A 16295-nucleotide genomic window follows, 5' to 3' on the forward strand; every position below is an offset into this window, starting at 1 on the left:
CTGAGATGAAGGGCAGTATCAACTCATTCGTGTTTGATCATACTTAAAGACTGAAAGACTTGTGTGTGTTCACCAGTATTATAGACTGGAAAGCACAACCAATTGCAATCTTAGTGTAAACGTGATAAAACTATGGTTCAAATTTATGCGCAACTGCTTTGCATTGTAGCCTTTTCTTTTGCATGTATTACCCTAGCTTTGTTTCTTTGTTATTATATATAGGCCTATTTAAGTCTAAAATGCATGCTGTTAGAACTAATAATATGAAATTTGAAGCACATTAGACAAATATCGGTGAAAATTTGCATTCCTTTTATGCTATTTATAACATGTATGTAGAGCTACATTTTACCTTCTGAAAAACAGTTTCTAAATTAGTTAATGCTAACAGAATGTTGTGTCTAACATATTAATAACCCGCATGCATGTAATAACCCTGTCATGTTGTGTATTTGCTGTGCTTTGCCTTTTTTAGTTTCTATGCCATGTGTTAGTGATCCATGTTATAATGGCGGTACATGTTTCAATCTTAATGGAGGTGATGCATACCTATGTGTGTGTCCTGATGGATGGCAAGGTGATAGGTGTGAAACCAGTAAGTTATCACTCACAGATGGATGACTTCACTAGCCTGGCAAGACTAGTGAAAGTTATGTTTGCACTGACTGCTTACATCTTGCACAAGGGGAGACAATAGGCTATTCTGGTTGAAATTCATATCCCCCAAGTGGAAAATATGACACAAAGGGAGTTTGAATTTCAAATGGGGTTACCTGAATGGGTGATTCCATTTGAAATCTACACCCCCTGTATGGGACATTAAGGTCATGTCTTCCATAGGGGTGTATGCAATGACTGCCTACATCTTGCACAAGGGAAGACAACAGGCTATTCCAGTTGAAATCCACATCCCCCATGTGGAAAACATGATACAAAGTTTCAAATGGGGTTACCTGAATGGGTCATTCCATTTGAAATCTACACCCCCTGTGTGGGATTAAAGTCATGTCTTCCATAGGGAATGTATGGATTTCATCTGGAATAGCCCAATGATACGGCGACTACCTCTAGGCTCTGTCTGTACCCTTTCTCTCGCAAAAAAATCTCATTAGGAATCTTTGGCTGCCTGGTTGTTTTCTCCCATCTACCTATTTTCAAATTCACTCCCAACCACATCCAACATTCTCTGACCATGATTTGTGCCATCTCTGACCATGATTTCTCCCATCTACCTATTTTTAAATTCACTCCCAACCACATCCAACATTCTCTGACCATGATTTGTGCCATCTCTGACCATGATTTCTCCCATCTACCTATTTTCATATTCACTCCCAACCACATCCAACATTCTCTGACCATGATTTGTGCATGGTCTGTCCATGGGCTTTTGAACTTTGTATTTTGAATCATTTTGCTCCAATTTCCTGCCTGATTTTCTTATATTTCTCATCATCTGCTCAGTGATGATAGTAAGATAGTAGTAATATAAGTGGTGAGGTCAGTATGGATATTGTGTGTCTTGTCTCAAGTTGAAAGTAACGCCATGTTGGATTTTGCAGTGGCTGATTCAAATCAATGCATTTTTACGGTTGTGTCACCAGCGTATTAACAAATCGCATTTCTATTTGTGTTTATACACTCCCACATGATTACGGTATATGTAGCACACCTGATTCAAATCTGCAATTGCGAAATCCAACATGGTGTTACTCTCAACTTGAGATGAGATTGACTATATCAGTTCTGTACATTTGAAGTTTTTGTGATGAACTGTTAGGAATACAGTCATATAATAGATAATAGAAGAGTGTACTCTCTACACCTGTGACTTCAAACACAACTGTGTGAAAATTTCACAATTTCTAATTAACCAACAAATTTTCCCACCAGCAGCTTTACATGTTATGCCAATCTTATATTAACATGTACTACTGCTACTTGACTGTTTTTTCAGATATTGATGAGTGTAATTCAGCACCCTGCCAGAATGGTGGCGTATGCGTGGATGGTATCGCCTCCTATGTATGCGTATGCCCAGCTGGTTTTACAGGACCCAACTGTGAGACAGGTAAGATTTCTGCAGGAATCAAGAATGGAACTGGTCTATATTAGCTAGATTTTTTTTACCTCGGAAAGCTGAATAATTGACAAAAAAAGGAACGGGTGTTTAAAGTTGAAACAAGTTTTGATTTTTGGTTCGAAAAAGATGTTAAATGTAGCTACTTGTTATTGTTATAAAATTGGATTGAGCCAGTATTTATTGGTCAAGTTATGAGTTTTAAAATATTGGACGAGACGTAGTCGAGTCCAATACTCGTCCAATATTTTAAAACTCATAGCGAGACCAATAAATATTGGGCGGAATGCATCCATTTTATCATTATTATGTGTTGGATCCAATATTTTCACACACTTGGATTCACCAAAACATAATAATGAAGAAACATGGGTTAGATGGTAGTAGCAATGTCATTTCTATAGGAATATGAGGGACATGTTTATTGTAGACATTTTAGAATCTAGACCAAATTAATTTTAGTTGTTGAAATACATTTTTTGCATGAAAACTATTTCATACAGGGGTGTGAGAGTTCAGCTTTTAGCTGATGTCAGCTATTTTGTTGCCAAAATTTGTGCATTTTCATTTATATTCAGTCCATATTTGGCGCTTTTACCCTGATTTTACGCTGTTTTTCAGCTATTTTAGTCATTTTCCTCTTTTTTTTTGTCTGAGGCCTCTCACATCCCTGTTCATAGGAGCAATCTCACGGCTTGTGAGGTGTATTTTATTACATGTTTTCTTTTGCACTGTTGAATGTCTTTTCTATCTAACTATCTAATCCTATTTCAGAGATATTAGAATGTGATAGTGTACCATGTCTTAATGGTGGTACATGTTTTGAGTCTACTGCAGCCTTTGGAGGCTATATCTGTCTGTGTCCAGCTGGCTATATAGGACCAAACTGCGAAACTGGTATAGTGGTTCTTTAGTTTACTACCAGCTGCTACCACTCACTCATACATAAATCCATTTATTTATATATCCATTCCCTTCCATGAATTATGCTTAGCCCAGCCGGGTACCATTCTCAAGGTTATAACAGCCCTCATACTACCATCTTACCCGCTTGCAACCCCTGATGAAAATAATGGTTTATTTATTTATATATCCATTTATTTATATATCCATTTCCTTCCATGAATTATGCTTAGCCCAGCCGGGTACTATTCTCAGGGTTCTAGCAGCCCTCATACTACTATCTTACCCGCTTGCAACCCCTGATGAAAATAATGGTTTATTTATTTATATATCCATTTATTTATATATCCATTTCCTTCCATGAATTATGCTTAGCCCAGCCGGGTACCATTCTCAGGGTTATACCAGCCCTCATACTACCATCTTACCCGCTTGCAACCCCTGATGAAAATAATGGTTTATTTATTTATATCTCCATTTATTTATATATCCATTTTCTTCCATGAATTATGCTTAGCCCAGCCGGGTACCATTCTCAGGGTTATAGCAGCCCTCATACTACCATCTTACCCGCTTGCAAACCCTGATGAAAATAATGGTTGGTTGACCAAAGTGTGCAAACTGAAACAAGTACCAAGATAAACATAATACGGGATATACCTCTATGCATGTTACAATAGGTATATTGGGATTAAACTGGTTGCAGGTACTACTGGTTTTTCTATGAATCTATGCAAAGTATGATGGAATATTTAAAGGAGTATTTTGTGATCCTGGCATCCTCTTTTTATGACATATTCCAGTAGATATCCACGAAAAAAGCTTATTCCCAAAATTTCAGTTGATTCCGATTTTGCGTTTGCAAGTTATGCATGATTATGTGTATTACACTACTCCATAGACAATGTGTTGTAATTTCGTTCTGGTATACCAGAATGAAATTCAAATTTCACGTTATCTTTGCTAAATGAATTAATCTGCAAGAAATATTTTGTACATGAACATTATGTAGCCAGAGGTTTCCAGTGATATAAAAAACTCAACTTTTTTGAGAAAAGTGGGGGGATGATGCTGTGGATCACGAAATTCCCTTTTAACAACTCAAAACAAAAACAATTAATGAACTTTTAGCTGACCTTTTTGTTATTACTGGAAAGTCCCACTGTCAGATTAGTTTCAGTTAGGTATTTTTATGCGATGATAGGTAACCTAATGGTAACTAACATGCTTTTATTTATAAATATATGTGTATAAATAACACAAAATTCAAAGCGTCTTTGCAATATGTGTTTACATTTTATCTCCGCTATGCTTATGTTATGTTATTTTTGTTTTAACCTTTGTTCTGTCTGTATTTATGTTTTAGTTGTTGCTAACCCCTGCGATCCTTCTCCTTGCTTAAACAACGCTACTTGTATAAGTACCGGTGACGAGTATGTTTGTAGTTGTGCTGATGGGTTTACAGGGGACAACTGTGAAATAACAGGCATGTTATTAAACAAACTGTTTTTGTTTATTTTTAGTATTTATTAGGCATGGCATAGCAGACATCTTTGTTGCAATTGTGAAATCAAATTTATTTCCAAATCACTGAGTATACAAAAATGAGAACGACCAAAGAATTAAATGGAGGAAGTGAAAGGAAGGCCAAAAGGCCAGTAGAACCCCACTCCATGGATTGCCAGTCACACGTAACCCCATGAGAACTACCTGTCGAAATAAATATTGTGTCCAATTTTGAACCAATCAAGGAGGGTATTAATAAAATCGTCTGCAAATGCAAGTTTGACCATAAATAGATTAAAGCCTAGTCATAATTGGCAATTGAAATGAGCATTATCAACCAATCAGAAATGCTGTTACATAACTGATTTACAATAAAAACAAATTATTACTCTGCAATATTTCCTATTAGACAAGACATCACAAGAGATAATATCAAATACATTTTATTTCAAATGATCTTTCTTTGAAACTTATTGAATAAATAATATACTGAAATAGAATATATAATACTTATTATGGATGTTTTATTAAAATGTTGCATTTGCCTGCATTGTTGCAAAATAATAATGCTTTAAAATCTTTCCTCTTAATCTGTTAAACAACCCTTCGCTAACCTTGCAATGGTGTGTGGTGTCTGTGCTTTTGATTGAATCCCAACAGTGGTGGAGGACCCATGCAATATGAACCCATGTTTAAACAATGCAACCTGCTCCAGTATTGCTACTGAATATACCTGCACCTGTACTCCTGGCTTTATGGGAACCAACTGTGACCTACCAGGCATGTATTCATTGATACCTACATGTATAGATTTGGGTATTGGTATAGATAAACTTAAATCATAATTGTTGGGAGTTTGTTTGTAACATGTGTTTGCAAGTATAGAGTTTATTCTGACAATGCTATGGCTCGTAGGCCAAGTTGAGCTGTTGTAACGATCAAAAATATCAAAATGTGTGTATGTGTGGGGGTTTGTGTGTATCGTTAGGTGAATGGGGGTGAATCTGGGTGTGACCATGTCTTTAAAATATTGAAACTAATTTAGTTTGGGATTTTTATAGCATTTGGCACAGAACTATATCCTTAAAGGGGCATTTGAATTAAATGTAACTTAAATCTTACAGCTTATTTAATCCTAATCTTAACATACACCAGGCACAAAAAGAAACTCGTCAGTTATATTCATCCTTGTTGTTCAATAACTTGATAATTTTGGATTATTCTGAAATATACATTTTGTTAATTGGACTTTTCTTTATCATTTGACACCCTGTTCGTGAACATTGAGCAAGAATTGACCAAGATATGCACCTCCAAACTTTCAAACCCCAAAATGAAAAGTTGCAATTTTAACGATTCAATTGTGCCTGTTACACTGTGTGCTTTATTGATTGGCTTGTGGTACTTGTGTGCAATACAACGATGCGTTCCCATTGAAAATCGTTGAAAATGCAACTTTTGATTTTGGGGTTTGAGGCTTTGAAGGAACATATCTGGGTCAATTCTTGTTTGTTTTACACAAACAGGGTGTCAAATGAGAAAGCAAAGTCCAATTAACAAAATGTATATTTCAGAATAATCCAAAATTATCAAGTTTTTGAACAGCAAGGATGAATATAACTGACGAGTTTCTTTTTGTGCCTGGTGTATTCTTGTGTCTTGTCACTAATCTTGTATTGTATTTGCATTGTTTGCTTTGCAGTAGTTGTCAATCCCTGTGCTCTTAACCCTTGCTTAAATAATGGCACTTGTGTTAATAATGGCAGTGGCCATGTTTGCTTGTGTCTTGATGGATTTACTGGAACAACCTGTGAAATACTAGAAGCTAGCAACCCCTGTGTTAATAACCTGTGTCTTAACAATGCTACTTGCACCAGTAATGCTGATACTTATGTCTGCGTTTGTCCCAATGGATTTACCGGAACATACTGTGAAACTCCAGATGCTGTTGACCCCTGTGCTAATAATCTGTGCCTTAACAATGCTACTTGTACCAGTAATGCCAGCACCTATATCTGCTTGTGTCCTAACGGATTTAGCGGCACATACTGTGAAACACCAGATGCTGTAGATCCATGTGCTAATAACCTGTGTCTTAACAATGCTACTTGTACCAGTAATGCCGACACATATATCTGCTTGTGTCCCAACGGATTTACCGGCACATACTGTGAAACACCAGATGATGTCGATCCCTGTGCTAATAATATGTGTCTTAACAATGCTACTTGCACCAGTAATGCTAACACTTACGTATGCCTGTGTCCTGATGGATTTACTGGTCCTTACTGTGAAACACGTACTTTTGATCCCTGTGCTAATAACCTGTGCCGTAACAATGCCAGATGTACCAGCAATGCAGACACCTATACCTGCTTGTGTCGTGATGGATTCACAGGCACGTTCTGTGAATCACAAGTTGCTGTTGATCCCTGTGATTTTGTCCCATGTGCTAATAATGCTACATGCACTAGCAATGCTGACACATTTGTCTGTGTCTGTCTGGATGGATTTACTGGAACCTTCTGTGAAACACCAGGCATGTTGCTTAGCTCTGATCTTAAGATTTTAAAGATCTTAGGACATTATAATCTAATGTACGTGCCATCAACTTGGTGAAAATGATACAATCATGCTATTGGTTGAAGGAAGTGGTGTCTGTGAACTATAATAACTATAAGACATGTGCATATAAGTTGAAATGTCCTAAAATGTTTATCTCTGAGAGTAGCTGTTTACTGCATATTCCACCCCATCATTAATTATGGTATAGATAGTAACAGCTAGAATAGTTATCTAATCATGTTGACAGAACCTCATGAATACATAATTAGAGTTTGAAAATATGACATCCAAATTTAGCTTAGTTTTGCACTCACTAATTCATAACTAATATTAGCATCTTAGTGTGAAGTTGACCCACTAGTTGATAAAACTTCATACGTCATACATTAGGTGTAGAAAGAACAAATGCTGTGTGCTCGCACCATACATTAGATCTAGAAAGACACAATGCCGTCTAATAGCACTGTATGACCAATTTCCTAACCATATTATATTGCAGATCTTGATTATTCTTGTTGAATTAGATGTTTGTAATAGTTTCTCATTGTTCTATCATTTGTGTGTATGCATGTGTAGTCCTTTATGATAGCAACACATAATAGAATTGTTTCAACAGGTTTTCAAGTACACAAGTCCAAATAGGCACAAGTCCAAATAGGCACATGACATTTGGCATGTGGTAGCTGTCAACATGTTTACTCCAACAGTAAAATTTTGAATTTGAATGAACAGCATGAAGAACGCCTGCGTACACTGTGTGATGCAAAAAATCCAACTCACTCCAGATTAATTGGTATTTCCAAGAATACCTTTTAATTGGTTTAATCAGTATATGGCCCCCACTTACATTGGGCTATTCCATTTAAAATCCACACTACCTCTGTTGAAGATTATGGAAATATCTTCCACAGGGGGAGTATGAATTTCAAATGGAATTAGCACATTAACCAACTCTATTTGAAACTCACTCTCCCTCTGTGGAAGATTCAGGTTGAATCTGTCTCAGAGGGTGTATGAAATTCAAATGGATCCACCTAATGTGTTCATTCTATTTGAAATTCATACTCCCCCTGTACCCCCTGTACCCCTACAGGCGTAGTGTTGATTTTAAATGGAATGGCCCATTTTGTTCTATCAAATACGACCATGTACTGGTGTATTCACTCAAATGAAATTCTTACTGTATTTCTGTCTTGACAAAGTTTGAACTAGGATTGACAACACGGTTGCCAGTTTAACATTTGTCTGACAGAACCCATCACATTTCTTATCAGTAATCATAGGTACTAACATGTGGGCTGAATTCACCAGCGTGTATTGTTGATATATTATGTTGATATATTATATTTCTTGGTTTTTAACACAAATATGTGATTTACATCCATGCAGGCTAAAGGCAGCAAATTGAGATACAAACAAGAAATATTTTCAAATACATTCAAAAATTGGCATTGTAAAATTTAATTTTTTTTGCAACCAAGTATGCTAGGGATATAAAGATTACAACAATGGTCTTATTTGGCATGGTTGGATCAGATTTTCACACATAATTTTTGGTTTTACTTTTAGTTTTTGAGCATGATTGATTGGCAAACTATTCATGCTGACTCTGTTAGCATAAATATATGATCTTTGTTTACTCCATTTGTCTAAACAGCAAATAGTATCAAATTATGCAAGCTGTGCTCAGAGCCAAACATCATTCTTTCATATCCTTATAAAATTCACATAGATCCAATAGTTTCATTCACAAGGGATATTTTGACAGTTCAGATGCAAGAAATTTGTATACAACAGGTAAATTAAGTATTTCTTGGCCAAGCGGGAACATGTAGCCTACTAAGAGTGTACGCAATGTAAGGCATGTGCATGCTTTCTTCTGTACCGCGCTATGTGCGTGTGTGTTTGTTGCGGAGCCACTAGTGTTTATAGTGGTCGATCTTGGCCAATAATTACTTAATTTACCTGTAGTAAAATATCTTGCTTATGAACTTGCTTGCAGTGATATTCATTCAAATCATTTGTCATCTGCTCATTTCACTAGTCAGATAAAGTTGTGTATCCTTTCGGATATGGTATTAATGAATATTGATACTTTGACAATACATCTGACTGGACCATCCTTCTTACCATACCTGTGGTAGTTATAGTATTTATTGTGATCATTTTACAGAAATTGATCCATGTTCTAACGCACCTTGCATAAATGGAGGTACCTGCAGTAGACGAGGAGATGGCTACATATGCACCTGTCCTGAAGGATACACTGGTACAACCTGTGAAATGGAAGGTAAGGTCAGACCTCAAGAGTCTCCCTTGAAGGGATACACTCAGTGAGGATGCTCAGCAGATTTTAAATTGAGCAAATCAATTTCAACCTTTGACCTCGTCAGAGTTGCATCCTGTCAAAGATTAATGTTTGTCTTGTATCCTGATTAATGTTTGTCATCTATATGAAGATCTTTTGTTTTAATGTGAAGAGATCTGTTCAATTTCCTTATTACCCACTTTCCCATTTTAATCTGTTTTCAGTCTTGGTTTTTATCCTCTTTTCAATCCTGATATATCCCAAAATGTTCATTTTCATAGGTCATGCTTTTATTGTTTATCCAGCTCATTCTTTCAATTTGTGCCACACATTTTGTAGTTGAAATCTTTGTGTTTAAACATTTCACCTACATCTAACCAATTTATATGGTTCTGTGTATCACCATGTCATCATTAATTAAACAATGGAAGAATAGCTACAAAGTTTTTATTATAAAAGCGATTCACAGAATTCATCAAAAGTCACTTTGTTTTGTTTATTTATACAACAACCACGCACAATTTTCAAATTCATTACTTTAATGTCACCCAAATAATGAAATTTATGTTTTAAAAGCATGATCTCAGTCTTAATTTCTGTTATGCACGTAGTTCTTCATTTTGACATTGTAACTGCATGCATTCTTAAATTGATTGGACATTTCTTTTCCTTGATTGAAGATATGATGAGTCTGGAATTAAGTAATCTTCTTTTTATCATGTCCAAACATGCTAGATATATTGTGTTTCAGCCAACACAACTGTTAGCAATATCATTGTTCTCTGCAAGGTCCTCAGCTTTGCATTCTTGCTCCAAGAGAGTAATGGTGTAACTTAATGCTGCACTTTTAAGAAATGGTGATATCATTTAAGTACAAACCTAATGGAAACACTGTAGTTTCAATGGGTAATGACAGAATGAATTACAGCACCTCCTCTGATGTTGCTGATTTGCTCCTAAGTTACCTTTGAGAATGCAGACCCATGGTTTGGACTAAAAATAAAAGCTTGTAAGCTGCTAAAACCCTTCATTGATCAGTGACTTACTGTGATGTGAGACGCTTACAACGATGTGTAGATCTTTTGAAATCCAGCTCCAGATATTTATCCTCCATGTCCATTCAATTTTTGAATCAAGAGCATGATCCCATTATCATCTTCACCACCTCTGTATGTTTCCACCTGTCTGTTCATTCCATCTTTTATTTCCAGTCTGTGAGTCTGCTCCATGTCAGAATGGAGGCACCTGTTTCATTGTAAGCAGTGGTTACAGGTGTTTCTGCCCAGACGGTTATACTGGAATCAATTGTGAAACACCTGGTAAGTTACTTTAGGCTTATGCTAAACAGATATGCACCTAAAGGACACCCTTGTGGTGCACCAGTTTTATCACTGTGCTGTGCTGATGCGCACCCATTAATGAGTTTTCAATTATATGGATATAATTTAATACTTCAACTTATTTTAGGGGATAATTTACTGTTTTACTTCTTTAGATATAAGGGTATTTTGGGATGATTAAACAAATTTATGACAAATATTAAAAAATTTGTTCTTAGTCTGAAGAGTTTTTAACCATGCAGTTTGATGCAATTAAACAATCCTTTTGATTCTTTCACTTTGTAATTAATAACATTTCTCTTTGATGTCGTTTTCACTGTGTAAACTACTTCTTATTAATTTTTTCGATAAATAATGTATTTGTATGTGTTGATGAAGCTGTGTTTCAAAGACACCAATATCTGACTCTTGAAAACATTACAAATGGCAATATTTGATTCAGACTTATTCATAATTTTGTTCATGAAACAGTGAATGTGAAGCAAAATATTTTTGGCCTACATTCTTTACTTTGAGCTGTCAATAAGACCTAGTATGCTGGTTGGAGAGACAAACCTATTTATTTTTTGCCCGAGTTCTAGTAGATTAGCCATTAATGAAGTCTTTGAGTCATTGATATTGATGTTCAGACCATGGTAACATGTTTGTAACCCTTTGTATGTGTATGTATGTGACCTGTTTAGAACCCGAACCCTGCATGTCTAGTCCTTGCCTTAATGGAGGCACCTGCTTGATTAATGGAGATAACTATATCTGTAGATGTACAATAGAATACACAGGACCAAACTGTGACATACCGGGTAAGAGTATTCAAAGAACAGCAAAGTCACTCATATTTATGCGGCATTCAAGTTATTGGTGTGTAATTGGTTATTGGTGGGAGCCAGGCCTTGGAATGATTTTCTAACTTGGTTGCCAAATTGCATTCCATGACTTACATTATATGATTCACTGCAGTTTGTAAGGGCAATGCAGCAGAAAAAAGTGGTGCAATTTTGCACGCTGCTTTGAATGTTGCATCACAGCTGGTAAATTTTGGAGTGCAACTATTGTGTATGACTTAATTCAAGAGATTATGGAGCGGGACATAAGATTGCAATTTTATATTGGTTGACAAATTTCAACATTTTTTGAAAGCTGGACATTTGCTTGCCTCAACAGCTTTCACAAATATTTTGCTGCTTCCAAAATTACTGCTTCATGTGGGATTAATGTTAATCAATATAAATGGAAAGTGATACCATAAATACTAACCATTGCTGGTAACTTGTACTCTTATAATGGGAAATTATAAGCCCCTGTGATTATCTTACTCATTTTGCTATAAAAGGCTCTTGAGGTATTCTCTATATGTGATAAGAATGTTTCTGGCAAGTCAACTGGTTGGGAAATATAAATTAAATTTTGATGGGTAAAAGTTTGTCAACTGTTTTTCTGGTTGGAAATATCTTGTTTATACATGTATCTTAAAGGCTAATCAGGGTGCTGGGTGAGCATAAATGAGAGAAAAAGGGATATATCATGGGTACTGCATTTTTGGAATCATGAACAATTGGAAATATATCCCTGGTTTTGTTGATTAATTAAATACCAAAATTCAGATCCATATTTATCCAAGTTTTTTTATAATTTTCCTATTATAATTCAGCAAAAAATAAACTGAATATCTAAAAATTAAACATTTACAAAGACTGTTCTTTTATTTTTTTACTTGACCTAATGTTTGCTGCTATAAAATGTTACATTGCAAATCTTCTCTGTGTGCCTCTCAGATGGTCTGGTTACTGTATCTTAACTCTACTAATTGTGTTAATTATTAAAACTATAACAAGTTTTTCTCACATATCTCACATAACGGGTTAAAGTTTGTACACTGAACCACTACTATATTGTATATGTGCACATGTCTAATCTATTGCATGCCACTTAACCCACCATCTATATCTATCCAGTGAATCCTTGTGACTCTAATCCATGTCAGAATATGGGTACATGTACAGTCAACGGTGGACCCGGCTACTTCTGTACATGTCCGCCGAATTTCGGCGGTCTCAACTGTGAAGAGTTTGGTAGGTAGTAATGGAAGCTCACCTGCGGAGTATGCCTCCTGTTATCAGCAAATTTATTTTCAAACTTTCTTTAATTGTGATATGATATTAAGACTAATTCCTCACAAATCAGATTATAAGACGTCAAAATGTTACAGGAGGATCTTATTGACAGCCTAAATTATACATCAGTTCCCTCTACACTATCAAATATACATGTGCCTCAAGGAAGAACAGATGATTAATTGTGTTTTCAACTAATTGAGTGTCCCAGGTTAAAGAAGAAATAAAACAAACAAACAAACAAACATGTTAGGACAAGTGGAAATTGGCATTGTGTGTTTTTATGAGCTTGAGCACTGTATTGTACATTTACCATCACCTTAGATGAAAACCTTTACTTTAAGTGGTGTAAATTAAACACCAAACTTCATTCAATTAGATATAGAGGCCCTGCATGCTTTTATCGACTGGCTTCAAACAAAAGATTTGAACCGATGTCCTTCACCGTAATCATGACGCAGTGCAGTCCATCCAATCAAATGTTGTCATAAACCTATTTGTGTGAGAAGAACTGTTGCGGTAGATTGCAATCATGCTTTTGTGAATGCATTTGAGTAGTCTGCCATATTTAGGGTATGATATGTGATATGCATAACCTCTATATGATGGATAGTGTTAAGGGGATGCCAAAATTGCTTACCCCCATTTCACCCTTGACACATGCCAGATTATTGGGAACCCAAACTTTTACCTAAATTATTGTCTTGTCTTATTTGCGCACAGCAAGCAGGAAATTTTGTATATTTTAATATTTTCCTACTGTTTTTCTGAGCCGTTGTAGAAAGTATTATCACAAAGGTGCCCCAAATCGCTTGCCTCCCTCTTTTGACTTAACGTGCCAAAAAATCCTTGCCCCCTCTAAGGTTGCCAATTTTTTGTGCCCCCCTTTCCGATAAGCTACCCATCTCATTAGCTACTATAATGATTCAATGTATCATTTTACACTGTGTATAATTTATTGTATATTATCTTTTTGTCTGCAGTCAATCCATGTGACTCTAACCCATGTCAGAATATGGGTACATGTACACTCAACGGTTTACCTGGATACTTCTGTACATGTCCGCCTGGTTTTGGTGGTGTCAACTGTCAGAATATAGGTAAGCTGTTTACATATGGTTTCAATAGGTTTGACATCATATCATATTGTGAAGGAGGAAAGAGGAAAAATGATATGGCCTGGGAATTGAACCAGGACCTCTGAGGCTTACAAGACTTGCACCTTATAACCACTTGGTCACATGAGCTTCATGATGAGGCACAAGTGAGCAATCATTTCTACTTTTTCCATGGTACACTTTTTTTGACTTATTATAAATGGTAATGATTTTTATGACAATGGTTATCATTCAACCAAAATGGAATTGATATTTCAAGGATGTTACATAATAATAATATTTATGTTGTGCTTTAACATTCACAGACCCATGTATAAGTAATCCATGTCAAAATGGAGGTCGTTGCCAAGGCGATGCCAACGCTAATACGTACACTTGTTTCTGCACTCCTCCATGGCAAGGTCCGACCTGTGAAGATACAAGTAAGTAGAGAACAAATGGTGATGGGATGCACAGATTCGAAATTCACATTGATGTTGTAATACCCAATACCCACACATAGTCAATAGATAGGACATGAAATGTGATGTCTTCACACCCACCAACCATTGTTCCCACCTACCAACCATTGTTCATGAGAAGGAGAGAACCTTTTAAAGTTAGAAAGAACACCCATTTGAAGGAGAGAACCTTTTAATATCAGGAAAACACCCATTTGAAGAAAAAGCACATTTGAAGCAGAGAAGCCTTTAAAATCAGGAAAAACACCCATTTGAGAAGCTGTTAGTCAGGAAATACAGCCATATGAAGGGTAAAACCTTTCAAAGGCTGGAAACTAAAATAGGTTTCTTTCATGGACAAAGACTCCTCAATTTTAAGCATACTTTTCCATTTCATCAGTTTGATAACATTGACTTTCAAAGTTCTTCTCTGACAAGTGATTTTAGTTAGTTATGTTTAATAACCATGTTCACCTCAACAGGTATAATTTGTTTACCATATGGAGCACATCACTGCTAAATTCCTTCCTTGATGGGAAGTTTTGAGCCGCAATGTTAACTAAAATATATGCATACACCAAATTTGCTAGCATGCATTTGTAGAGCTTGCCGCTTTTAGTTATTGCTGCTAAAGGAATTTGCATAATCCTTCGGCGATCATCCACATTCCACTTATCTCATGATTGCATAACCCTTACAGGATGTACTTTTGAACAGGACGGTGCACAGTGTACAACGTCAATGTTGCCATGATAAATGTTCAATCAGTATCCACATGTTGTATGATCATGTACACAATACCATGCTCCGTACACAGTAAATGACTCTGAAGGATTTTGAAAATGCCTATAATACTATGCTCCATGACATCCAAGTACCAACCTACCAGACCACATAATGGGCTATTATAGTTGAAATCCACACAATCCTTATGGAAGACACAACCTTAATCTCCCACACAGGGAGTGCAGATTTCAAATTGAGTCACTCAGTCAGGTAACCCCATTTGAAATTCACACTCCCTGTATGGAAGATTAAAGTCATGTCTTCCATAGGGGTTGTATGTATTTCAACTGGAATATCCCAATGTTAATCATGCACCTGTATCCTGACAAAGTGAGACAAGCATTGGAGCACATTTCAAACTGCAAATTTTGAAACCAGTATCAGTCCTCTTGGGCATTCTATGCTGTCATTTCAGCTTCTTGTCTGCTTTCATTTTATAGCTGATATCTTCTGTAGTTAACCTATTGCTATTTCCAAGTCTCTGATTTGTTACTATGGTTACTATTCCTGTACATCTTCTTCATCTTTGTATATTCATAGTAACTCTGTTTTCTCTCCATATTTTCACAAATATTGTAGCCGTCTTGGAATCAACCAGTCTTGGCTTTTCTTATATTTCTGCTTCCAGCTACGCCTTCACTGCTTTCCTTTTGTCATCTGCTTCCAGTCTACAATTTAAAAAAAATTGTATCTCAAGTGAACATATCTTTTTTCTGGGTTTGTCATCAGACTTCTGATCACTCTTTCTGCTTCAGTCTTTTGATTTTCCTCATAGAGTATTCCTTTGCATGTAGTTGCACCTTCTTGATAAAAAGTTTCTCACAGTTTCTCTAGTTCTTTCCATCTTCTGACATCGTCTGATTTCCTGTGGTTCAAAATGGCTGACATTGGGTCCAAAGTAGCAAGCAGTTTGTTTCCCACCCTGCAGTTCCAAGGTTACGTTTTGCATATTGCTTAACAATTAGATTGCACTCTACCTTTGTTTATCGTTTTGACCCTTACCCTAATCGTTTACCCTGTTGTTATTGTTTTACCGTACTTCACTTGTTTTTGTAGTAGATGCATGCAGTTCCGGCCCTTGTCTGAATGGAGGCAGGTGCTCACTGGCTGGCGACGGTAGCTACACATGCCGCTGTAT

The 16295-nt window shown here is 36.2% G+C and overlaps 1 protein-coding gene across 1 annotated transcript in view; it reads left to right on the forward strand.

Moving 5' to 3' along the window:
• Window positions 1-16295, forward strand: part of LOC140146799 (uncharacterized) — a 95707-nt gene that overhangs the window by 57576 nt on the left and 21836 nt on the right. Inside the window, exons 84-92 of the mRNA XM_072168683.1 lie at window positions 1958-2071; window positions 2855-2977; window positions 5150-5269; window positions 9228-9344; window positions 10574-10681; window positions 11386-11502; window positions 12655-12771; window positions 13797-13913; window positions 14237-14353. Of these exons, the coding sequence (XP_072024784.1) occupies window positions 1958-2071; window positions 2855-2977; window positions 5150-5269; window positions 9228-9344; window positions 10574-10681; window positions 11386-11502; window positions 12655-12771; window positions 13797-13913; window positions 14237-14353 (1050 nt within the window). The remainder of the gene's footprint in view (window positions 1-1957; window positions 2072-2854; window positions 2978-5149; window positions 5270-9227; window positions 9345-10573; window positions 10682-11385; window positions 11503-12654; window positions 12772-13796; window positions 13914-14236; window positions 14354-16295) is intronic.

This window comes from Amphiura filiformis, chromosome 1 (genome assembly GCF_039555335.1).
Source record: "Amphiura filiformis chromosome 1, Afil_fr2py, whole genome shotgun sequence".
NCBI lineage: Eukaryota > Metazoa > Echinodermata > Ophiuroidea > Amphilepidida > Amphiuridae > Amphiura > Amphiura filiformis.